We start from the raw sequence: 25,893 nt of genomic DNA, 5'->3' as shown, positions 1-25,893 counted from the left end.
GAATCAACCTAATTTTTCTGACAAAGGGGAGGGGGCCAGGCCCCCTGAAAAACCTTCTAAATCCTCCTCTGCTTAGAACTGTTACTTTGTAAATAGCACCTTTAAAATCACCTCAGAGTGTAGGTCTAGTGTAAATTAGGGTTTATATCCATATTACATTAACTTGTTCTCATCCTGAATATGCATATTAATTTGCCGCTGGACATTAAGAAGCCATCCATAATCATCCTCCTCTATTTAGACAGCTAATCACCAAAGATCATAGGAAAAACCCAAACTACAACCATGAACAAAGTTACATATGAACATAGGTTAATTCCTTACATATTTCTATGTCCAATTTACTTATTTATTCAAATATTTCTGACAGTTTATAAAAGTATTTACATAACCATGCCATATTATTTTATAAATTCATGACTTATTACTATGTTTATATATTAGATATGATGAATGAATGGCTTATTTAATTTGTTTAGCATATTGTAAATGAATGGCTTATTCAATGCAATGTGACATGCAATTGAAATTAGATAAAATTTCGATGCCAGACAGACAAATGATTGGTTATTCTCTGAAAAACAATTTGTGTTTGTATGCTGTTTTCTGTGGTTAGAAAAATAAAATTAAAAAAGAGATAACCAGTGACTTCATAAAACTTCTTGAAAATTTGAGATTTTATATGAATGCAGATAAAGATGGATACTCACCGTACAATTATATGTAGGTTCTTAGAGTTCAGTTGGCTATTATGTTTATTTTCTAAATTTATTTGATTTGTAAAGGTCTTTTGTTCCTTCAAAGACATGTAATATGTTTTTTTTGCAAATTACATATAAAAGACCATCCAAAATAGAATGAATAAGTGGTTTGCATGTCTGATATAATTTTCAGTGTTGCAGATTAGTTTGAGTTGTGGCAAAGGTCTGAGATCTATCAATCATTATATTAAGGTTAATATCAGTTGACAGCTGTGTTTGAGTTGTGGCAAAGGTCTGGGATCTATCAATCATTATATTAAGGTTAATATCAGTTGACAGCTGTGTTTGAGTTGTGGCAAAGGTCTGAGATCTATCAATCATTTTATTAAGGTTAATATCAATTGACAGCTGTGTTTGAGTTGTGGCAAAGGTCTGGGATCTATCAATCATTATATTAAGGTTAATATCAATTGACAGCTGTGTTTGAGTTGTGGCAAAGGTCTGAGATCTATCAATCATTTTATTAAGGTTAATATCAATTGACAGCTGTGTTTGAGTTGTGGCAAAGGTCTGGGATCTATCAATCATTTTATTAAGGTTAATATCAGTTGACAGCTGTGTTTGAGTTGTGGCAAAGGTCTGGGATCTATCAATCATTTTATTAAGGTTAATAACAGTTGACAGCTGTGTTTGAGTTGTGGCAAAGGTCTGGGATCTATCAATCATTTTATTAAGGTTAATATCAATTGACAGCTGAAGTGCATATGCATAATTCAAATGTCTTCTTACAGTTAACCTGATAAATGGGATAACCATAAACGCTCAGATGATTTGTATTAAATTCAATTACATCCCAACTCATACAAATGTTACTAATTATTTCTTGCCAATGGTCAGTTTAGTTATGTTGAATTTAAAGCTATGTTAGTTTTTGTACGATTCCTAAATGATTGGCTGAAACAACTTGTAAAGTTGATGTTACATTTAGATTTAGATCAGTAAGATTTCCCTGTGTACTTTTGAGCAAGAAAAAAAGAAAGGTACAAAGGGAGCAATAAAAAAAAATTAAAAGATGGACAAAAAAATCTATGCTCCAACATGGTAACAAAAAGAGAAACAACATTCCACAAAAATAACGCATTAACCTAAAGAGTTAGCAAATTTAGTCTTCAACAAAATCAAAGACGTGCAACTTTCTTAATTTCAACATTCCAAAAAGTTCTTTACAGAATTAAACACATTTTTCTAGAGGTTTATGATGTGTAAACTGGGCCAATCAACTGAAAGACTGAATAAAAGTTCAAAGCCTAGTAGCTCAGGAGACAGGAAATAAGAGCCCATATCCCCTGTAAAGATACCAATAACATAGGACAACAGTAAATGGAAAATTACACAACATAATTAGTAACTTTAGATGTAAATTAAGTCATTTTGTGTTATGAAAAATGTGATATTATATCTTATATTATTGCTGGTTTAATAATACAATAATATTCACTTCCAGGATGTTAGTTCAGGTCTATGGGATTATGATTGATGCTGTGATACAGGCAATACAAGTTTACGTTAAAACTCTCAGTTCACATTTAGTAAGTACTTTGATATACATAGATGTTCCTTCATGATATCGGTTCCATGTTATCCACTCCTTCATAATATAAGTTTCATGTGATCCACTCATTCACAATATAAGTTCCATGTGGATCAAATACTGTACCACTGGAACAAATAGTACAATATTTGTTTCTAATGGAACTAATGGTATAAAATATTTGTTCTAACTGCATGGAAGAGATATAATGGTATTGTTTAAAACTTGGTTCCAGGAGAACTTCTATTCTATGAAATAAATATATCTTGCCTGTTCTCTTTTTGACTCACCTGGCCCAAAAACCAAACTTTCAATTGCCTGAATCATCCTCAGGGTATCTAGTTATACAAATTTATCCAATGACCCTGCCCACCAACCAAAAAGGGTAAAAAAACAAGCATTTTTTTAGTTTCTGGACAATAACTTGTGTGTAAGTTTATGGATCTCTCGTACATTGTACCACAAAATCCAATATCACAAAAGGAAGGCTGGGATTGAGTTTGGGGGTAATTGCCCTATTCATGCAGGAATTAGGTGCCAAAAAAGGGCCAAAGACAAGCATTTTACTAGTTTTGAGACAATAACTTGTATTTAAGAGTATGGATCTCTCTGAAATTGTACTACAAGGTTCCATACTACAAAGGAAAGGCTGGGATTCAGTGTGGGGGTAATTGCTCCAAGGGGGGATTCAAAAGTTTGAGTGGTTCTAATTTTTTAAGGGGTTCAAATTATTTGTTTAATATTTTTCAAATTTTTGAAAAGTTTCAAGAAGAATATTTAATTGCACAATATTGTGCAATGGATTTGTAAGATCTTGACATTTACTTTGTGTCAGAAACCTATACTATGTCAAAAATTTGATCACAATCCAAATTCAGACAGTATCAAGCTTGAATATTGTGTCCAAATTTGCCCTAGCTGTTCAGGGTTTAACATCTGCAGTGTTATCAGTCTGTGCTCAGCGAAGCAATTTATTGGTTATTATCTTGAATATTATAATAGATAGAGACAAACTGTAAACAGCAATAATGTTCAGCTAAGTCGTTTACAAAAATAAGTAGACTGTGACTTTTTATAGGAGTGATTACCCTTAAATGAATTTCTTTTACTTTGTCTTTTCTGTTATGAGCAAAAAATAAAGAAGATAGAGAGAAACTAAACAGGTTAAATGATAAGCAATACAAGATCACTAAAACAGATTTTTGTCATGAATTCTATTCTTGTCTACAATGTTGGAGACCTAGAGTGATATTTGTTGAATATGCACATTGACCAAGGTGAGAGACACAGGCTCTTTAGAGCCTCTAGTTCATGCTTTGCTTTTCTTTATTTATAGATTTCCATTTAGATGTAAGTGTTAACTCATAAAATTATGCCTATAAAACTGTAGCTATAGGCAATAAATAACTCTGCCTTCTATCAAGAAATTGATTCTTTTATGCTTCTCCTTAGGTTTGTCAGTATTGAGCAAAGATGTCAAGTTTGTGATGCAGTCTCTTTGGAACCTTAATTTTATCATACACTATTAGTTGTTGTACAGTACATATCTAAATTTTATACCAATCTGTTGATTTATTAGTGAAACAGGCCTGTACTAACCCTAATAAATCAACAGATTTACTGAGGACATCTACTCATCCATCAATAGTAAAGGAATTATTTGATAATTTAACCATTGAAAGATAGTTGTGAAGCAAAAGAAAAGGTTTGATAAGGACATCTTTTTGACAACTAATATGAAAATTTACAAACTATTATAATCTGTTTTCTGCTCTTTGGTTGTAATGTGACTCCTTGACACATTTCCCTCTTCCGTTCTCTATTCCATTCAGATGTTCACCAAAAATGTGTCTGTTTGTTATCAGTAATTTTATATTTCAACTTGCATATTTGTTTAGACATTATAACCTCTTCCTTTTAAGAAAGGTTTTTGAAGTTGGATAATTGGCCAATATTATTATGCTAGATGATAATTTCTCTCAAGATGTCTTGTACAAAGAGGTTTATGAGAATCAAATATTTGCATTCATTCCTCTGTCTGTTTGTCCATCTATCCCACATCAGGTTTTTGGTCAAGGTAGTTGTGGATGAAGTTGAAGCCCAACCAACTTGAAACTTAGTACACACGTTCCTTATGATATGATCTTTGTAACTTTAATGCCAAATTAGAGTTTTGACCCCATTTTCACAATACGCTTAACATAGAAAATGATAATGCACGCTTAAGGTTCAAGTTTTTTGGTCAAGGTAGTTTTGGATGAGGTTGAAGCCCAATTAACTTGAAACTTGGTACACATGTTCCTTATGATACAATCTTTGTTATTTTATGCCAAATTAGAGTTTTGACCCCAATTTCACGGTCCATTGAGCATAGAAAATGATAATGACAGCTTCAGGTTAAAGTTTTTGGTCGAGGTAGTTTTTGATGAAGTTGAAGTCCAATCAACTTGACACTTAGAACACATGTTCCCTATGATATTTATGAACTTTGTTATTTTAATGCCAAATAAGAGTTGAGGACTACAATAATTAAAGATTCATAGTACGTCAACATATAATCTCACAGAATTGTGAGCAATATGAAATTATTATTAATTGTAATTTGATAGAAAGATTTTTAGAATATTTGTAATTTCTTAGGCAAGAGCTGCTGCTGTTGATATGGTATGTGAAGAATGTCAGAAGTTAGGCAGTCCTATGATACAGAAATACATCCAAAGGAGGTAAATAGAATGTCAGGAGATGTTTCCTAACTTATATCATCTGTACTCCCTTTATTGAGATCATGACATTGAAAAAAAATTGTTTAAACAAAAAATGCAACTTCACTATTAGAGTTTTTAAGAGATTTTTTTTTCAATTCTCTTTAATTTTTCTATTATAGTAAATTTAGAATTTTGACAAAGTACAAAAAATAAAATGACATGCTTCTGGATTAGTTCTAAGGGAATGTACTTAAGACTGGGAATGAACATTTTCTTTAAGAATTTGTCGTTTAACAAAAGATAGATAAAAATGCATAACAATTGCATTCTTTTTAACAACTTTAGTCACACTAGTGTTATACAATGTATATACAAATACCATCATATGTAGAAATAAAATAAAGTAAGTAAATCCTATCAGGTTGGCTGATGACTTCGAAAAATGTCTGGTTTGATGGTTTGAAGGACTAATTTGAAGTTGTCATGTGTGAATATAAAAGTTACAGTATTAAAGGAGTATAATTTGATGACAGTAGACTAAGTTATTGATTCTTAGCAGGCCTGTAATAATGATATCTGTCACTTCCTATTGTCAAAGGACATATTTATTCTTCTCTGTCCAATTATAAGGATAATCAGTATGAGAACAATTGAATTTTTGTCTTGTTAGTATTATTGCTTCCGTGTGAAATATTCTGTAATGGTCAATATAAAAAAAGAAGATGTGGTATGATTGCCAATGAGACAATTCTCCACAAGAGACCAAAATGACACAGAAATAAACAACTATATGTCACCATATGGCCTTCAACAATGAGCAAAGCCCATACCGAATAGTCAGCTATAAAAGGCCCTGAAATGACAATGTAAAACAATTCAAACGAGAAAACTAAGGGCCTTATTTATGTACAAAAAATGAACGAAAAACAAATATGTAACACATACACAAACTACAACCACTGAATTACAGGCTCCTGAATGTATTTATAACACACAAATTAATACAGCTATTTCCACTTTCAACTTTAGATGAAATCTGTGATAATTGTCTGTTTTGAAAAAGGGTGATTGACAGAATTTTTAGTTGATGTGTTTGTGTAAAAGTTTAGATTAGTTGCGATCAACTAATTTTTCGAAAGCTAATCAATTTTCCATTGCAAAAGAGTTAGGAAAATGACAGTAATGATTCCCAACAGATTATAAAATATGCAAAAGGCAACAACTCATGATTATACAGGGTTAAAGTCTAAAACATCTCTAAAATGAATGACATTTGTAAAATGAGTCTACATTTATAGCATTGGTAAGGCCATAGTCATGTTATTTATATATAGAATCTATCATACTTATTTCATAAACTTTTAAGCAGGAATCTAATTTCCTGGTTTTTGGAAAAAGTATGTTTTCATTGAACTTGATATATTGTGGTTAATAAATTTTGCACATTTAGCCTATTAAAAACTTTAATTTTGTTTAATACTTAAATTCATTGTCTTCCATTGCATACTTAATCCTAGATAATTGCTACCCTATCCCTATAGCTAGGAATTATAAGGAATCCATATTTTTGTTTCCAGTTTGAAAATTATCTGGTATACGCTAAATTGGAAAACAAATGAGCATTTAGTAAATTGTGATTTGTCTATAAGAGTAAATTGAATTTAAAATTTTTAATTGAATCAGAAAGTGCCATCTTTGAATAATGGTTTTCATGTGATTTTTTTTCTTTTTAGGTCTAATATTGTATTTACCTTAGAAGCTCATGATAATTCTGGACAGTAAGTAAAATTAAGGTTTTTATTTAGTAAAACTGTTTGGTCATTTCACATATTTATTAGGTACTTACTGATTTATCAAGTCCAGCAGTAAGAAGCTAATTTAAGTAAATACATTTAGAATTATCTTTATCATGTAACTTTGATGGAGTCAATCCAAATTAAAGATCTTTAAATGATTTCTAGAGCTATGAACTCAGTGAGTTCTTAAGACAAACTAAGACTTCCGATATACCAAATAAACTTATCATAGATACTAGGACTAAATTTAGTATATACGCCAGACGCGCGTTTCCTCTACAAAAGACTCATCAGTGACGCTCAAATCCAAAAAACCAACAGATGTAACCATTGCAATAATTTATGAAGTATTGAAATTATATAATCACAGACTTTGACAGGTTTAAACATGGATAAAGCGATTGGTGTTACAAGTGGTGCACCTATTCCTTCTCGAGGGTTCGGCTGTCATAAATATATATTGAATGAATATATCTAAAATGAAATACATGTAAGTATTGTAAGCTTCACACTACACAGTTATAGTTTCAATCAGCTTATTTTACTCGACGATGAAATTATGAATGATTGTTCTATGTTATAATTAGATGAATTTGTAAAGGCTGTATATATTACAGATCATGTCCCTTACCAGATGGAGAACACGTACTGAGAGTAAAGACAGCCAGTATCAGTCTGACAGATATTCCTAGTTATAGAAATCCAGCTAAAATATTAGGTTCTTTAGTGTACTCTGATGTGTTCATAGACTCTGTCATAAAGGTTCAAAAGGAGGGTAAGAATGTGTACCTACATATGTTATTGGTGTTGTTATGTACACTTTTTAGGTGTTATATAATTTATTTTATTGTGTACATGTATCGTTACTTGTAACAATCCAGCACCCACGTGGGAAAAATCGTTGACTATTATTCAGACGTCATATGGTGTCATGAAATAGAAGTTCCTTCATAATACAAGTTCCAAATGGACAACTTGTTCTGGAATATAGTTTCCATTGGAATAAATATAACAGTATATTTTCTGAAAGTTATAAATGTTATAAAATATTTGTTCCAATAGGAACAGATAATATGACATTGTTTATAATAAAGTTTCCAGTGGAACTTCTGTAAGGCAGAACAAATATCATTGACAATGTGTTAATATACTTCTTTTATTCTCATACCCATCCAAATAAAAATAAAAAATGTTGGCTGAATACAGCGTGATAAGATATTTCCAAGTAAAATGAACTTTAATTCAATCATGTTTTAGGTTTCATTTAATGTTTGCAAGCGTTTAATTCATTTAAAATTTTGAAAAACAGTCTTTTTTTGAGTTTGGTTTGACTATGAATATCTAGTTAATCCATATATATTTTTGTATGGTTTACTTGGTAATTTAAAATCATATTTCTGTGTATTTTAGATGGAACCATTGCAAGAGATTATGAAGTATTAAATCTAACCGGACAAATACCAAAATATCTTGCCTGGTCAGTAAGTACAAAACACATCATCAATATAGGGCTTGGAATAGAAGTGCTAAGCTCATACCTATATAGAAGGCTTGATCTGCATGTACCAAAAAACTGAAAAATCACACTTGACCTAGAAGTACAAATCATGTAACTAAATTGCAGTTATGTTTACTTGTTTCTTACTTTTTAATCAGTATTGAGTATATATCAAAGGAGTAGGTCCGGTAAGGGCCAATTTTGGCCTCAAATTTCAGGTTCATCTGACGAAAAATTTTTGACACTTTTTAAACACTTAAGTGTCTATTTCAGTTGATTTGATTAGTTTTGGTGAAAGTTTTTAACTGATTTAGTCATTAAAAACGCTCCGATTCAAGCTTAAATATGAAAAATCTAGCAAATATGCCAAAAAACGTCACTTTTCAGATGGTTTTGGTCAAAAATGAAAGTGGCCGCAAACTGCTATATTTTTGGGCCAAAATGGGGTCTTACTGAACCTACTCTTTTCAGTTATGTTACATTATCTGAATACAGAATATATCCACTTGTATTATAGAACCGTATGAAGACAAAAAATATTAATATTGAAACAGAATACCAAATTCATATTTATTCCTTGAAAAATAGATAAGAATATAACAATTGCTAATAATCTCAATACAAATTAATGTCATTTCTATAGGTAAGGGATAAAGGCAAAGATCAAGTAACCATATTAGAGGAAAATTTAAAAAATATAAAGAATGATGTATACGGACCAGTTCTGATATCTGGAGAATCTGTTCACATTGGTAGTCATAGAAACATCTGTCAGCCGCCATTAGAAGGTAAAAAAGTAGAAACAATATTAAATATTACACATGTATTTGAAACCAGATAAGTACTGTGTGGATTCATTATTATTCATTGGATATCAATTTTCATACATTTTTAGGGCACAGGGAAGCCACAAATTTATTGTGAACCCAATTAAACCTTTCCATAGATTCACCTGATAGTTACCTGTCCATTTAAACTTTTGGCAGTTCTATTGTCCCATCTAACAAATACAACAGGTATTGTTCTCTGTATAGTTTATTCACTCAGACCTTTAAATTTCTTCTAAGAGAAATCTATCACTTAATTGATTAATTAATAATATACCTGTAGTGGATTGTTTTTAAAACGAAAAATTGTATAGCATTTGGGAAAGGTCTCTTAACCAAATTTTACAGACATCAATTTTATTTGTTGAAAAGATAAGAGAAAAGTATTTTTTATTGGATCTTTGCAGTTGATATTTTGCTTTAAGAATATGATTTGTAATTTAATTTCTAGCTTTGTTAGCCACCTTTTAAAGCAGGTTCCATTGAGCTAAATATTTGTAGGATAAACAAAAATTGACACTTAATAGTCTAAATATATAAGTCTTTGATATCTGCCTTAAACAGATAAATTTTTCCTGAAAATTTTAATGCACTCATTAATTTGATAGTTAAATTTCAAGTACTATATGTTATTGTTTGTATTGAATGATACTTGGTAGAAAATAAAAAAAAAGATAAAATGCAACATTCCCAGAAGGGATGCTCAGAAAAAGACACACAATCTACCTTAAAATGAAAAAAAACTTTTATTTTTTCAGCCAGTCTATTTATGTATCAACATAAGATAGCATTATTTTGTCCACAAACTGGTGCAGTTCTATTAGATAACAGTATTATCAAATCTCTACAGTTCTTTGATGATGTAAGTATTATTAACCAGTTGTTTACATTTTGTTTCTTTGGTCCAAGCAGTCTATCTTCAGTGCTAAAGTTTTTGGTATACAAATTCTGTGTAGTTAATGTACCAACTTATAATTTGTAAAGAGTCTTATAACAACAACACTTTAGGTACTGCTGCAGAAATTTATTGATCAACATGTTTCGGCCCTAGGCACCGAAATTTCCATTCTCAATTTTAAAGCCATTATTATTAATTTCTGATACAATTTTAATTGTGAGATTCAGATATATTGAAATATAAGTTGATATTTTTGAAATTTATGTCAAACTTTCTTCAAACATAAATGTAATTTATTGTGCTTTTCGATTACATATGGTCAAAATCTTGGAAGAATCACTGCTTCTAAATCATAGAAAACGTTTTGGATTAACCATAATATAATGGGGTTTATAAGATACACCCAATTTGGCTAACACCCTCATAGGCATTTATCTATTATTTATAGCATGATTTGAAATTATGTTTATTAGAGAAATGTTGTTTATTTTTCAGGACAATTCCAGATCAGTTGCCATATTACTGATAGAGATCAAGATTACCATGAAGTCAACATTACCTTCTTACTTAGTTTCCAATGACAACCTGATATTAGTGTCCTTCAATCCAAAGTCTAAAGCATATAAACACATGTATTCCGTGGTAAGTACTAGATATATGTAGGTGAATTTTCTTATTTTATTGAAAAGCCCTTTTCAGTGCAGTTAAGTATTTGGCCCTTTAGTGTGGGGTAATAAAAGTCTCTGAGATCAGGTTGTATTACGGAAACAAAAACATATCTCAGTACATAAAAGGTAGGGAACTGTAATAAAATGAAATATCACTGTTATTTATATGTCAGGTTATGGCAGGCTAGCAAATGAAATCAGCCTGAATTGTAGAAAACTGGCATTTTTTTTAAAACTTTTTTTGAAACAGCTGAAGAATTCATCTTTTAGATTGTCTCCCTGAAGAACAATTTATCAACACATCAGCTATGTTTTGTGTTTGTAGACAATAATTGTCTCAGCATCTGTAACGTAGTGAAGATTTTTTTTAAAAGGAACTGTATCATTAATTAGACATATTATAAATCTTGAAACATTACTAGCTTATGGAAACTATGAGTCTAAGGTAAAAATCAAGGAGACAATATAGCATAATAAAAGAAAATTTCCCTTTCAGGTATTACCAGAATGGAGGAAAGAATCTGAGTTACCAGGTGTGATAAAGATACAGGAACTACCAGACTGCTTTACTCAAATGTAAGTTGAGTCATTTTACCTTCCTTGAATTTTTCAAATTTATCCAGTAAGATATTTTAAGTTGACTGAAACCTTCAAAATGTAAAACTAAATTCTGAATTATTATGCCCCACCTACGATAGTAGAGAGGCATTATGTTTTCTGGTCTGTACGTCCGTTCGTCCGTGCTTCCGTTCGTCCCGCTTCAGGTTAAAGTTTTTGGTCAAGGTAGTTTTTGATGAAGTTGAAGTCCATTCAACTTGAAACTTAGTACACATGTTCCTTATGATATGATCTTTCTAATTTTAATGCCAATTAAGAGTTTTGACCCCAATTTCACTGTCCACTGAACATAGAAAATGATAGTGCGAGTGGGGCATCTGTGTACTGGGGACACATTCTTGTTATTTGATACTTATAAAATAATGGAGACATGACTGGTCACTAAAATATTTTTCTAGGGATAAGTTGATTTATGGTGTGCTAAATTTCTTCTGTTTTAGAAAGCAGCTCCATGTGCTTTTATGGAAAAATTAGGATTCCGGTATATCAGAAAACTTGTTGCTTTAAACTAGATTTTATTCTTTTGAGTCTTCTCCACATGATTTAAAATCTAACATAACTTCAATATGTATAGCAAATCCAGAAACTGCACATATGACAAACACAGATATAATTCTTGAATATGTTCAGAAATCAGAATTTTTCATACACTATATATCTTACAATAAAAATGTTAACAAATCTGATACATATTGAGATTACTTAGATTCCTGTTCTTACTAGACCAAAATAAGTGTAATCTTTAAATCTATTTCTGTGCTTATATGTTTTTATGATAATTTTTGTAGACATGAAGTATTACAGAATATCTACAGCAATACAACAAAAACAGTGACAGGATTTAGGAAGGCAACAGCATCACTACAGAATATTGACAGGTTTCACACTTATTTTATATGTTTAATTTACTGACAGATAATATAAATAGAGCTTAAGATTGTTCAGCTTGAAATTGTCACAATGTCATGTGGGTCAACTATACCTGATATTCACTGGCTAAACATTTTAACAGCACTTACATTATTTGCATTTTAATGGGAATAATCATTTAGCAATAAAAAAAATTCTGTTGTTGCTATTGGAAACTTTTTTTTTTAAAAGGAGTAAAGTATTGAACCCTAGGTAACACATTACACTGTTTAAATAGTGTATAATGTTTCATAATGGTTTAGCAAGGAGATAGCAACAAAGTGAGTTATGCATGTTTATTCTTCTTCAGATTTCTGTACCATTTCTCTGCTGGTAGTGCAGGGAATGTGCCATTTGAAGAGAAATATTTGTCACTGGTAGTAAATAGGGAGGCTGAATTAGCAGAGTCTAGTGGGACATTTGAAGTGCTGTCATCAGAAACAGATCAGGTTGATATTTACAGATAAAAATGACTAACTTCCTAATTAACAAACATAACTCTGTTGGTTAAAGGGAAACAACTCTATTGTTGCATATATCCTCATCATTTGAACTCTTGCTGGTAGCTATTTCATTAGCAATCATACCACATCTCCTTATTTGTGTATCGAGAATGTAAAGAACAAAATTCAATCTCATAAAAATGCATTCAACACATGTTCTATACATAATAATGTATAAGATAAGTAACTTACCTGGACAATTCTAATAAAGAATGAGAACAATCACTGTATTAGGGGGAAATTGTTTTAATTTGACCTAGATAATTGTCAATGTATTTCTCTAAAGATAAGCTGAAAATCATAGATTAAGTTTATGATTGTTTCTGAAATCCTGTACAAATATACAGATGCTATAAACGTGTGATCAATATAACTGGTAATAAAACATGCTGAAGTTTTAGAAAAAAATATACCTTAATCTTGAAAATAAAGGATCAACAAAATTTTATCTTTTATATTTCAGATCATCATTAACATTATAGCTGGCATTGATGGAAGTCATAAAGAAAATCTTTGTAATACTCTAGTCAAAATCACCAAAGATAGATTCAGGTAAATATCTGCACAAAAAGTCTTTTCTAAATTTGCATTCAAACTAGAACAGTCTTTTAGTTAAGTAAAGAAATACATGCTAGCTGATTGAACTTGTGATTAATGCAAAAAGAAACTTATGGTGCAGTACCTCAAAATACCTCTATTCTGTTTGATTATTTTGTAAATGATCTTAATACAGTAGTTGCATTCATCTAGTAGCACTTCAGACCTGCCAATTTTCCAGCTTTATGAAGGATATCCCCATGAGAGGTGTTGACCTATCCATTATAAAACTTAATTATTGAGACTAAATACTTCACAAAAAGCATTCAGAGGAGAGGAAAAATACATTAGAACACATGTTTACTCATTCAAACCCTCATATATTCTAATTAAGTACACTAAAGACATGTATAGGTATGCATTAGGTCCTCTTATTCATAAAAAACCCAAAGGAGATTTTGAAAAGTTGGCAAGTATGGCATTGCAATTATTTTATGTGATTTTATTGTAGTATGACAGTTTTGCAGCAAGATTTATCACAGGCCACACCATTCATACCTCAGCAGCTTAACCAATCACTGAAAAGTCTGTCATTAACACATAGAAACAGGTCATCCATGACAGATCCAAAACATAAATCTAGAGTTCTCTTAGTAACACCAGGGTAAGCTAGCAGATTTATAGGAAGTAAGGAACTACTCACTGTAAGGAGTATTAATGATATCAAGTTCTTCTGGCAGTATTATAGCAAAAAAAGTAATCATTAACATTTGATACTCTTAAAAGTTTTGAGTATTGTTATAGTCGGTGTGAGATTGATAATTAAAACAAACTCCTTTGAACCAAACTAAATCGGTACATTCTTTTTGTAAAATTGTAAAATAGGGATTTAGGTATTGTGAAAAGCAGGATAAAACAGTTCATTATTAGCTAAGGATGTTTGTTTCACAAAATTTTTGGAATTTTTGTCAGATTTTGGGAATCCTCTGGTTTTATCCATTTGAATGCCTTAAAAAACATTTTTTTTTATAAATCTTTTACATGTATAATTATAAGCCATCTGTAAAAGTCTTATAAAACCCTTGTTATTTTTTAATAGTTTTTGAGCATTTAAACTTAAAATCAAGAGAGAACATTTTCCCGCCAAAATTTCAATGGCTAATATCTCGAAAACAAGCACATTGACCTTTATTTTTTTTTAGCTCTTTTGGTCCCTTTAATAATCCCCTATCAATATATATATACTAGTGTTATGAAAAGCTTGTTATTTTGAAACTGAGTAGCAATGGATGTGACAAAGAATATAATAAGTTGATTAGCAAATGCAATTTGTATACTTGTTTTGATTAGCAGAGTAAGTTCAGATTAAAAAATTTAGTATAACTGTTTTTCTCATTTTAGGTCAATGGATGTATATGATGTTATTCTTGCCATTAAAAATCATCCTGATTTACAAGTCAGACAGAAACTTAGTATTGGTATGTATAACCAATGGTTTTTTGTCGAGCCTGCAACTTTTGTTGCAGAAAGCTCGACATAGGGATAGTGATCCGGCGGCGGCGGCTACGGCGGCGGCGTTAGCTAACTTCTTAAAAGCTTTATATTTTAGAAGGTGGAAGACCTGGATGCTTCATACTTTGTATATAGATGCCTCATGTTACGAAGTTTCCGTCAGTCACATGTCCAATGTCCTTGACCTCATTTTCATGGTTCAGTGACCACTTGAAAAAAAAGTTCAAATTTTTTGTAATGTTTAATTCTCTCTTTAATTATAAGTAATAGGATAACTATATATGATATGTGCGTACCTTGCAAGGTCCTCATGTCTGTCAGACAGTTTTCACTTGACCTCGACCTCATTTCATGGATCAGTGAACAAGGTTAAGTTTTGGTGGTCAAGTCCATATCTCAGATACTATAAGCAATAGGGCTAGTATATTCGGTGTATGGAAGGACTGTAAGGTGTACATGTCCAACTGGCAGGTGTCATCTGACCTTAACCTCATTTTCATGGTTCAGTGGTTATAGTTAAATTTTTGTGTTTTGGTCTGTTGTTCTCATACTATATGCAATAGGTCTACTATATTTGTTGTATGGAATGATTGTAAGGTGTACATGTCTAGCGGGCAGATGTCATGTGACCTTGACCTCATTTTCATGGTTCAGTGGTCAAAGTTAAGTTTTTGAGTTTTGGGCTTTTTATCTAATACTATATGCCATAGGTCAACTATATTTGGTGTATGGAAATATTTAATGATCTTTATGTCAGTCGCGCAGGTTTTATTTGACCGTGACCTCATTTTCACGGTTCATTGCACAGTGTTAAGTTTTTGTGTTTTGGTCTATTTTTCTTAAACTATAAGTAATAGGTCAACTATATATAACAGGCTATTATTTGAACTTGGAATTATTTTTAATTATGGAATTTGCATAATTTCTTGTGCTGGAAATTTTTAATATATTCCATGATTATTTGGTAAAAAAAATGTATTATAATGTTTTGAGAGGATCATAACACTTTCCATACAATGTATTTTGTATAGATAGTGTTGTGCGCGGCACAGTACATTCTATTGAAAATGTACTATCTTCTTTGTAATAGAAAGTGTTGTGCGCAGCGCAGAACATTTGAGTACAGAATAAACATGGAATTTAGTAAAAATTTCCACCACAAGAAATTATGCAAATTCCATAATTAAAAATAATTCCAAGTTCAAATAATAGCCTGTTATATGTTGTATAGAAGCATTGTTAGCTGTACATGTCTGCCTGGCATGGTTCATCTGACCTTGACCTCATTTTCAAGGTTCATTGGTCTTTGTTTAGTTATCTTGGTTAATGTTAAGTTTATGGTACAGTTGTTATAAAGCTTAGCTTTTTACTTAGGACTATCAACATAATATCAATGATCAGTATAGAAGGCGAGACATTTCAGCGTGTGCACTCTTGTTTTAACTGGGCTCACTGATTTAATGAGCTTATATTTTAATTTACATAAGAACAGTCTATTTGAAGATGTGTCTGATAAGGATGATTCCTGTTATAATTATTATTACTGATTTCTAATCAACTATCAGTGTCACGAAATAGATAAACACATGTACAAAAGAACTTAGTGTAGCTATTGCTATTTCAAAAATTGGGTTTTGTTTGTTTTGTAATAAATCTTATAAAAAGAAATAAAAGAAAATAGTTAAAAATCTATCCATTTATGTAACAAGGTATGTAATAGAAATTGTCACTCATTTCATGTAAATTGAAAAGCAAACAAAAGGATTGATGAAAGATTATAGAAAAAACTGCATCACCCTTTATTCATATTTTAATGTTAAATAATTATAAACTTTTACTATTACAGGTGCTGTCACTGTTTGTATAGATCCAATGCATTCCTTCATAAATCATAGGTAAGAATCAGCATATAAAGTTGATAAAACATTTATTAATTGAATTTTAAAAGTGTTTGAATTTAAGCAGTTGTATGATTGGAATTAACAATCATCATGTTTCCATATTTTAGAAAAGTACTTTTGCATGTTTGGGACTAAAATTTTGTGAGGTCATAGGTCAAAGTACGTTCCTCAACACAGAGCCTTTGCTCACGCAGAACAGCAAGCTTTAAAGGTCATCAAAAATGACTAGTGTAGAACCATTTAAACAGAAAAACCAACGGTCTAATAATCTATATTAAAAAATGAGAAAAGAGAAACACTTAAGAACCGCATCAACAAACAACAACCACTGAACAACAGGACAGGTGCAAACAAATGCAGCTGGTTTAAATGATTCAATAGGTACCAACCTTGACCCTTTTCTGAAACAATAGTGTAACATCACAACATAGAAAGACACATTGTAAAATATCAATTGAAATGGCTCATCTCAATGAAAGACGTATTAACAAAAACAAGTGAGCATACACTGAACGAATAAATTGACCTATGACACAATGTAAATACAAAATCAATAAAATAAGGGGTGAGATGTTAAACAATTCAGAAGGACAACCATAACCTTGAACAAAATGCTGCCAAATAAAATAACGCACACATGTAAATGAAAATAATTTTGTTGTAATATATTATTATTATTTATCCTACATTTTACAGAATGACATTCCCAGTGTTGTTAAATCAATGTGCTCAAGGTTGGGTCAATTCCATCTTATTTACCTCATCAACATCAATTAATGTGAGTATTATTTGTAAATACAAAATTAAGGAAATGAAAGCTGTAAAGTGACGAATTAGATTCACTTGTATTTAGAATCTGTAGACCATTATCTAAAAATTGTAATTGGAGTTTGAGTGTTCCATATATTGATTTATTACCAATATGTTATATATTTTTGTCTACTGTAAATTCAGAAATTATTGCGAAGTTTTTATTATTGCAAAAAATGCGACAGGGCTATAATCGCAATAGTTAAAACTCACATTTTGAAATATTGTTTATATGAATTAAACAGGACTTTTTTCAATATCGTAAAAATGAAATTGCATTTTAGTCTAAAATGACAAAATCGCAATAATAAATGCACGCAATAATTAGTGAATTTACAGTATATATGAAAATAAGGAAATATGGTATGATTGCTAATGAGACAAATATCTAACAGAGTTCAAATGAAGTGGCAGTAAGCAATTATAGGCAACCATAAGGCCTTCAACAACGAAAAAAAATATGTATGGTCAGCTATAAAGGCCCAGAAAAGAAAATAGGATTTTTTTATTTCAATTCTGACAATTTCTATTGTAACACTGTGTTTGATCTTTGTATGTAATTGTTATCTTTTACAGAATTCAGCATTAGATGACCTACAGAAATTGATCAGATCTGTAAACTCAGATGTATCCTTCTTTTTAGCAGACAAAGGGGAGATAACAAGGTATGTATTTTGGTGATTTTATATTGATTTTCTAATCATATGAAAAGGGCCCAAAAACAAAGATTCAGCTTGTCCATCTCTCTGGTTTGTTGTCCACAATAATTTATGAGCATCATTGCTCCTGCGGTGTGCTATAGAATTTTTTTTTTAGTTATTAACCAAATATCTTGATAACTATGATAAATATACTAAAAATTTGATAAGTAAAGGACAGTATCTTGTCAGTTGATGCCTTATGTTATTAGAGTGACAAAGGTCAGCACTAAAATTGAATAACTTCAATGGTTATTTTTAAAATCAATTTGATCAGATTCATTTCTTTATTGAACTACAATTTTTTAAATTAAACCTATCATGAATGTCATTTTATTTCCAGGAGTATGGATATAGATGCTGTGTTATCAGAAACAGCCTTTATGGAAAAGTCAAAGGTCAGAGCACGACACCTGTTGTATCCAGGATGGTAAGATATTTAGTCTAAGTCATATCTTGATATTTTTATGTGTCCAGCAGATTAAAAAGATTGTAATAAAATATATGGAGAATGTATCCATTGACACAGATGATGCCTCTGCTTGTACATAACATTATAAATGGACATAACTCAAGAACAGTAAAAGTGATGCCACATGAATTCTAACTTGGTTTGTGTTTTGTGGTGATGAGCATGTGTATAAATTAAATACCATTTGGTTACAGCAAACTAAAGTATACTAAGACTGAATAGTTTGGTCAAAACAGAACGTTTATAACTACAAGGCCAATTCACATTATGACCCAGAGGTTGTTCAACAATATTGCCCATCAAACTTGATCAGTAACTCCTTATACAATTATTATGAAGTACAAATTAATTCTGTATCCTTTTTATTCTTGAATCTATTCATTTAGTTGTTTTCCATTTGCATTTTTTACTCATCAGTGAATTGATTGTAACAAAAATATTGAACAATCATTACTACATGATAGAATTCAACTAAACTTATATCACTTCTTTCTGTCCTAAAATTGTCTCTATCCTTAATTAAGTGTCTGCAATAAGTTTTCCTACCATGAGAACAGGCTTTTGAAGGGAAATGACAACTTTTCAGATTTCATTATCTTTGTCTTTTGGTCTTCATTGATAGTTGTTTCATTGTCAATCATACCACATCTCCTTATTTTTATTATGCCCCATTAATGGGCATTATGTTTTCTGGTTTGTCTGTCTGTCTGTTCGTCCCGCTTCAGGTTAAAGTTTTTGGTCTAGGTAGTTTTTGATAAAGTTGAAGTCCAATCAACTTGAAACTTAGTACACATGTTCCCTAAGATATGATCTTTCTAATTCTAATGCCAAATTAGAGATTTTCCCCCATTTTCACGGTCCACTGAACATAGAAAATGATAGTGCTGATTGGGCATCAGTGTACTGGGGACACATTCTTGTTTTGAATTGTATTCAGTGATGCCTATTATTATGTGTGCTTGATTTCACAGCTAGACCTACAATCATGTTAAACCTTATAATAGAAAATCAAAGGATATAGTGTATCCATTCATGACACAAAATCGCTAACTGTAAAGGCACAACAAACAAACAAACAAAAAGTAAAGAACAGCGCTTTTATTGCTGTTTTTCATCTCAAAGTCCCAGTAATATCTCAACTCGGAGTGAACAAACTCTGACCTCACTGCAAGTTTAAGACGACTCCTAGCTTTAGCTTAAGCTGAATTCTTTGCAAAAATAATTTGGATACCTGGGTAAATGTAGAAAACGATGTTAAAGGTGTTAATCCTGAAGGTAATCAGTAAGAATGTTTATTCTATATTGGTCCAAAGTTGAAAAAGGTTAAATATTTTGTCCTAAATTAATCAAAACAGAATTTGATCATAATCTGACACTGTTAGTTTTTGCTATCATTATAAACATACAAAACCTATATTATATTGTGCTTTTAATTTGTAGGTCTTTAGGACTTCAGAAGAACCACCCGCCATCAGTAATCCTACAAAAGTGTGTGCTGAAATTTAAAAGACCCTTAGAAAGACAGCTGCTTATCAACAAATTAAGAGGTAAATCTTGCTTATTATTTTCAGTCACTTGTCTGCTTTGTTTGTTTATTATCTTATATAGAAATTGTTCCCTACATCTCATTTTAATGTGTTGCTAGATTGCAGTCTCATTGACTTTTCCTTCAATCTCAAATATTATGATTTTTTTTCATTGAAAAGCAGATAACATTCAAAAATATGAAAAAAGTGAATGGTATGTTTAGATCAGAACTTAAAAACTTTGTGGTGAAGAAATATTTTTGGTAGACATCCTTTAAACCACTGCAGCCTTTTTACAATTTTCTATTTATATTACAATAAAAGATATTGTTCAGAAGAATCAATCTTAACTTTTTGTGTACATTACACATAGACATACTTACAAATATTGTTATCCTACATTTGTTTATTACAGAGTTAAAGTCTTCATTTAAACCATATCCCTTTGAAGGCAATGTTTACTTTGTGGATGGTCAGGTCCAGTTTGGTGGTAAGATATAAAGTACTAAATAACTGAACCCATGCAAAAATTGAACTATGTTTAAACATATAACTTCGCAATAATAAAAACATTGCAATAATTTCTAAATTTACAGTACTAGAATTCATTATTATTCATTGAATATCAATTATCATGGTGTTGGTTGATACAGGTGAGCCACGATTTAGTTTTTCAACGAATTACAAATTATCTATCAGGTTGTATGCAGACATTGCCAAAACCATGAAATCACATATCCATGAAAAGGCAATTTTTTGCCAATCTATGAAAATTGGTACCCATGAAAATAGATAAATCAACAGATCACCAATAAATGCTTATATAATAAACTAAATTTTTACTTTGTATTATTTTGTAGACTCTTCACAGACAACCGAAGTAAAGTATGCTACATTAACTGATTCCCTATCTATTGTCTCTAATGGACATGTAGGGTTACAGAATGGTGATGGACATCATCAATTCTTCATGTCATTTACAGGATGTAATCTACAAGAAAAAGCCCTCAAAGACTGGCTTAGAGCATGTGCTAAACAGGTATTACATAAAATAGGGAAAGAATGGCTTAGAACATGTGCTAAACAGGTATAACAAAAAATAGGGAAAGACTGGCTTAGAGCATGTGCTAAACAGGTATTACATAATATAGTGAAAGACTGGCTTAGAACATGTGCTAAACAAATATTACATAAAATAGTGAAAGACTGGCTTAGAACATGTGCTAAACAGGTTTTACATAGAATAGGGAAAGACTGGCTTAGAACATGTGCTAAACAGGTATTACATAAAATAGTGAAAGACTGGATTAGAACATGTGATAAACACATAAAATAGTGAAAGACTGGCTCAGAACATGTGCTAAACAGATATTACATAAAAAAGGGAAAGACTGGCTTAAAGCATGTGCGAAACAGGTATTACATAAAATAGTGAAAGACTGGCTTAGAACATGTGATAAACAAATAAAATAGTGAAAGACTGGCTCAGAACATGTGCTAAACAGGTATTACATAAAATAGTGAAAGACTGGCTTACAACATGTGATAAACAGATATTACATAAAAAAGGGAAAGACTGGCTTAAAGCATGTGCGAAACAGGTATTACATAAAATAGTGAAAGACTGGCTTAGAACATGTGCGTTCAGATATACCAATGTAGTTTTTCAAATATAAAAAAGATAGTAGAAATATTCCGTTGAAATAAGTTAACAGACTCCTTTCTTCAATCAGCAGTAACAAAAACCATATTTATTTTCTGCTTGTATATGTTGCAATACTTATTTATGCTTTGTATTACTGATACTTGCCATTACCAAATCAATTTCTTTGGTATTTAGTTTGATTGAAATCTGGTTTACAAATTTGTATTTTTCACTTTTTAGATACCACAGAAGAAAAAGTTGATAGAGAAAAAAGATTTAAAGAAAGAGGAAATAAAGAAAATTCATGTAAGCCTTGTGCAAATTATTTACTGAAATTTATAGAAAGTTGTTTACTTATTAACTTAGTTTCTTGATTAAAAATATTGCACACTGTATAAGGACTTTCATTGAGACATATATCAAGGGGTACAATCAAAATCACGTGATGGATATACGCACACCGGAAGTTCCAGTCGAAATCGCCACTTGAAAAGTTAGTAGTTGCATTTTCTTGTTTTTATCAATTAAATTTTGATTAATAAGTTGGCACACCGAATGTCGGATAGTATGTAGTTTTAAAATACACAATTGTTTTTGCTAGAAAGCGTGCAGTTATTGCAAACACTTCGACACAGTTTCAAATTTTCGACGGATAACACACACACTCAATATTTTTTCAACGGATAACCACACACTTTGAATATTTTTAATCAAAATTTCATAAAATTGTTTTCTTTATGATTTGTTTGGCAAAATAAATGCATGTCTCAATTCAACACCGCTACTATTGATTTATACAATAATTTTTTTAAGCAGTTAAGCTGCTTTATGCGAGCACCCTAGATTTATGTTCAACCCAAAAAATGCTGAAATATGTGCCACTTTTATTATCTGGCTGGCTATCATGTTATTTATAACTAATTGGACACTTTTTTCATACTTTTTATTCTGGAATATAAAAAATATTACCATAAAAATGTTAAATGGACGTCGATTTTCCCAAAAGTTTTGAAGTTGCACATAGGAAGTAGTGCTCGATAGAAATCCTTCTATAGTTTATTATTCCCTGTGCTGTTGGTTAAGATGTCAAAGAACAATTGTATGAAATATTTGATCGCCGAAAATCTATAAAGATGAGTCGTTTACATTTCCCAAATGGCAAAAGTCGTAGGAATATTGTTTGTCATCGATACGTATTACATACGTCAGTAGTCTATTGATCAGCTGATATAAGTTTGCGGCAATTTCAAATTACATAGAAGACGAAATTTACGTACCTTTTAAATTGGGAGGATTCTGATGATACATAGGTACTTTATTATTAATCATTTTATTCATTTTTTTGTCTGAAATGATTGAGATTATTTAAATCATCTAAATTCAGTAATCTTAAATGTATGCTCATTTGTATTCTTCTTAATATTATTCCGTTATCTCGCAAATGACTTCCTTCATGCTTGTAAAATAAAGTTGTTGTTATCATGGAAGTATTATATTGACAATATTGATTGTCAATATAATACTTCCATGGTGTTACAATGTTTAACTGGACCCCTGCTGTTGTTACAATCTTATCTTTGTGTCGAAGTATCAATCAGCGGGTGGCCAGTTAATTACAATGTAACATAATGCTACACGTGCTTTGATTTAGCTCAATGTGCTTCAATAAATATTGAGATTAAAACTTTGACAACTGTTTGCTAAAGGACGGCATTATTCAACTTCCAAAGTCGCATATTCTGTAAAATATTAAGTCCGAATCTGTGACGCGTATCACACCGCAATTGTTTTTGATTTACAAGGACTTTTCGATTTCCGGTACAGAAAAATAAAAATACGACTTTTTTGTTATAATGTAACCCGAATAATCCAGTCGTTATATTACGATCACTTCGATCACTCCATTAACGATGAGAAAAGTAGTGGATAGAGGGCGCTGAATTATTCGAGTTAGTTATAATGTTTCTTTTTAAAAATTTTCACATTTTAACACTCGTTAAGTTTCTTGAATCAATTCTATGCGGTTCCTTCAGCAACTTTATGCTGGTTAACGATTTCCCCATGAAAATAATGTGAAAAGAAATCGCATGATACGATAAAAAGGTAACGATTAACGAGGCTCGAGAAACGTTTGTTTTCAACAAGTTGAAGTTACAAACGAGTTTTTCTTAATTCCTACTATTACAGTTATTTAAAGTTTAAATAAATGGTTTTTTTATTATGATATTAGGCAGCAACCATTTGATTTTCTGGGGGGGGGGGGGGGGGGGTATGGTTTTTTTTCTGGACAAATTTTTTTTTTCGCCTGTGGCGAAAAACAATCTATTTTTTTCGCGACAAGTCGAAAACAATTTTTTTCTTTCAATTTTAGCATTACATATAGTGGCAGCTGAGGGTGAAACAAACAATTTTTTTTTCTCAGAAACAAAAACAAATTATTTTTTTCTCAAAAAACTGGAAACAAAAAAAACCATAGCCCCCCCCCCCCAAAGTATAATGACAGTAATAAGAGAAGGTGTGCAGTTTAATACTTTAAAAAAGTGAAACCATTGAACTATATTTTTCGCCTTTGGCACTCCTAATCTTGAGTAGTATCTTTAGGAACACAAAACCATTAATACGTAAAACTATTCAAGTTATGCAGCATTTGTTGAATAATATTTATTTTTTATCAGTATCAGAGGTGGATCTAGCCATTTGATAAAGGGGGGATCCAACTATATGATCCCATTCAAATGCATTGATCGGCAACCCCCCCCCCCCCCTGGATCCGAGAATGAGTATTATACAAGTATTGTTTTGTATATACAAAATGTATGAAAGAATTAAGCAATACAACTATAGAAGATTTAAGTTTAATAAATCTAGCGTATATTGCTGTTTTTCATGTACCCCCCGGTAACAATAACGTAATGCAGAGATTACTATTAATCTCAGCGTAATGTAACCGTAGCCTCAGTTATTATTGTTACATTCGTAATAAATCAGTTCCTCGCCCAACTTTGCATTCCGGCAATTAGTCACCAGTGTAACAATAATATTTTTATTGTTGTTACATTTCCATGTAACCGTAGCCAGTGTCTAATAAAATTGAGAATGAAAATGGGGAATGTGTCATATAGACAATAACCTGATCTAAGAGCAGACAACTGTCGAAGGTTACCAATGGATCTTTAATGCAGGGAGAAACTCCTACACCCAAAGGATTGCTTTTGCTGGCCCCTTTACATAATAACGAAAATGTAGACTATTTCAACTAGTCACTTTGTTCCGGTGGAACTTTTAAATCAGAGGAAGAACAAAGTAACACATAATAATAAGTTCCTCTGGAACTTTTCGGCTAGTGAGTTCTTTCCGCCCGGAACTTTCCAACGTTGGAACAAAAGAGCATTTACAATAACTTGGACATACACTAAAATCAGAAGTATACACAAGAAATTAAAATTAAAAAAAAATTTACAAAGCAATTTTGAAAAATAAATATGATATACAGCAACACTCACCACATTAGCGGGTCCTCACTATGGACAGGTGCATACAGAATGTGGCCGCTTAAACATCTTAACTGGCACAAAACTCTCCCCTATCATAGGACAGTGTATGTGTATAATCTCAGACATTGAATCTTTATAAATATAAATTGGAAATAACTTTTGAAAGTGGTAGGATTGCATAACATAAACATTACTGTACAAGCATTATTCATGTTATTTGATACTTTAGAAATAGCTGAGAACAATGCCTGAGATAAATATTTTGACTAATTCTTTACACTATTCATCTGAACTTGGCCAAGTTTGCCTTTGGGTTTTTGATTAACTGCCTATAGCACCCTTTGGTGCTTTGATTTACGATAAACGCTTGGTTTATTGTCGAAAATCCAATTTTCAAAAATGATACCACACACACCGAAAAAAAACAACGGATAACACACACACATTATTTAAGCTAATCGCAAAGAACGTAAAAACAAACAATCATCATGACATGCAGTTCGTTTTAAGTGGTTGTCTTCATGAGTTTATAGTCTAAACAAAATTGAGAATGGAAATGGGGAATTGGTCAAAGAGACAACAAC

The 25,893-nt window shown here is 31.3% G+C and overlaps 1 protein-coding gene across 1 annotated transcript in view; it reads left to right on the top strand.

Annotated features, from left to right (window-relative positions):
- Positions 1 to 25,893, top strand: part of LOC143071538 (dynein axonemal assembly factor 9-like) — a 39,655-nt gene that overhangs the window by 521 nt on the left and 13,241 nt on the right. Inside the window, exons 2-23 of the mRNA XM_076245905.1 lie at positions 2,206 to 2,290; positions 4,933 to 5,015; positions 6,731 to 6,775; positions 7,411 to 7,568; positions 8,204 to 8,274; positions 8,935 to 9,079; positions 9,877 to 9,980; positions 10,512 to 10,658; positions 11,181 to 11,260; positions 12,091 to 12,180; positions 12,522 to 12,660; positions 13,178 to 13,266; positions 13,763 to 13,915; positions 14,653 to 14,729; positions 16,610 to 16,658; positions 17,361 to 17,442; positions 18,051 to 18,139; positions 18,516 to 18,602; positions 20,085 to 20,191; positions 20,586 to 20,660; positions 21,031 to 21,209; positions 22,056 to 22,121. Coding sequence (XP_076102020.1) covers positions 2,207 to 2,290; positions 4,933 to 5,015; positions 6,731 to 6,775; positions 7,411 to 7,568; positions 8,204 to 8,274; positions 8,935 to 9,079; positions 9,877 to 9,980; positions 10,512 to 10,658; positions 11,181 to 11,260; positions 12,091 to 12,180; positions 12,522 to 12,660; positions 13,178 to 13,266; positions 13,763 to 13,915; positions 14,653 to 14,729; positions 16,610 to 16,658; positions 17,361 to 17,442; positions 18,051 to 18,139; positions 18,516 to 18,602; positions 20,085 to 20,191; positions 20,586 to 20,660; positions 21,031 to 21,209; positions 22,056 to 22,121 — 2,199 coding nt within the window. The 5' untranslated portion in view covers position 2,206. The remainder of the gene's footprint in view (positions 1 to 2,205; positions 2,291 to 4,932; positions 5,016 to 6,730; positions 6,776 to 7,410; positions 7,569 to 8,203; positions 8,275 to 8,934; positions 9,080 to 9,876; positions 9,981 to 10,511; positions 10,659 to 11,180; positions 11,261 to 12,090; positions 12,181 to 12,521; positions 12,661 to 13,177; positions 13,267 to 13,762; positions 13,916 to 14,652; positions 14,730 to 16,609; positions 16,659 to 17,360; positions 17,443 to 18,050; positions 18,140 to 18,515; positions 18,603 to 20,084; positions 20,192 to 20,585; positions 20,661 to 21,030; positions 21,210 to 22,055; positions 22,122 to 25,893) is intronic.

This window comes from Mytilus galloprovincialis, chromosome 4 (assembly GCF_965363235.1).
Source record: "Mytilus galloprovincialis chromosome 4, xbMytGall1.hap1.1, whole genome shotgun sequence".
Taxonomy (NCBI): domain Eukaryota; kingdom Metazoa; phylum Mollusca; class Bivalvia; order Mytilida; family Mytilidae; genus Mytilus; species Mytilus galloprovincialis.
This window is presented reverse-complemented; position numbering and strand designations above follow the sequence as displayed.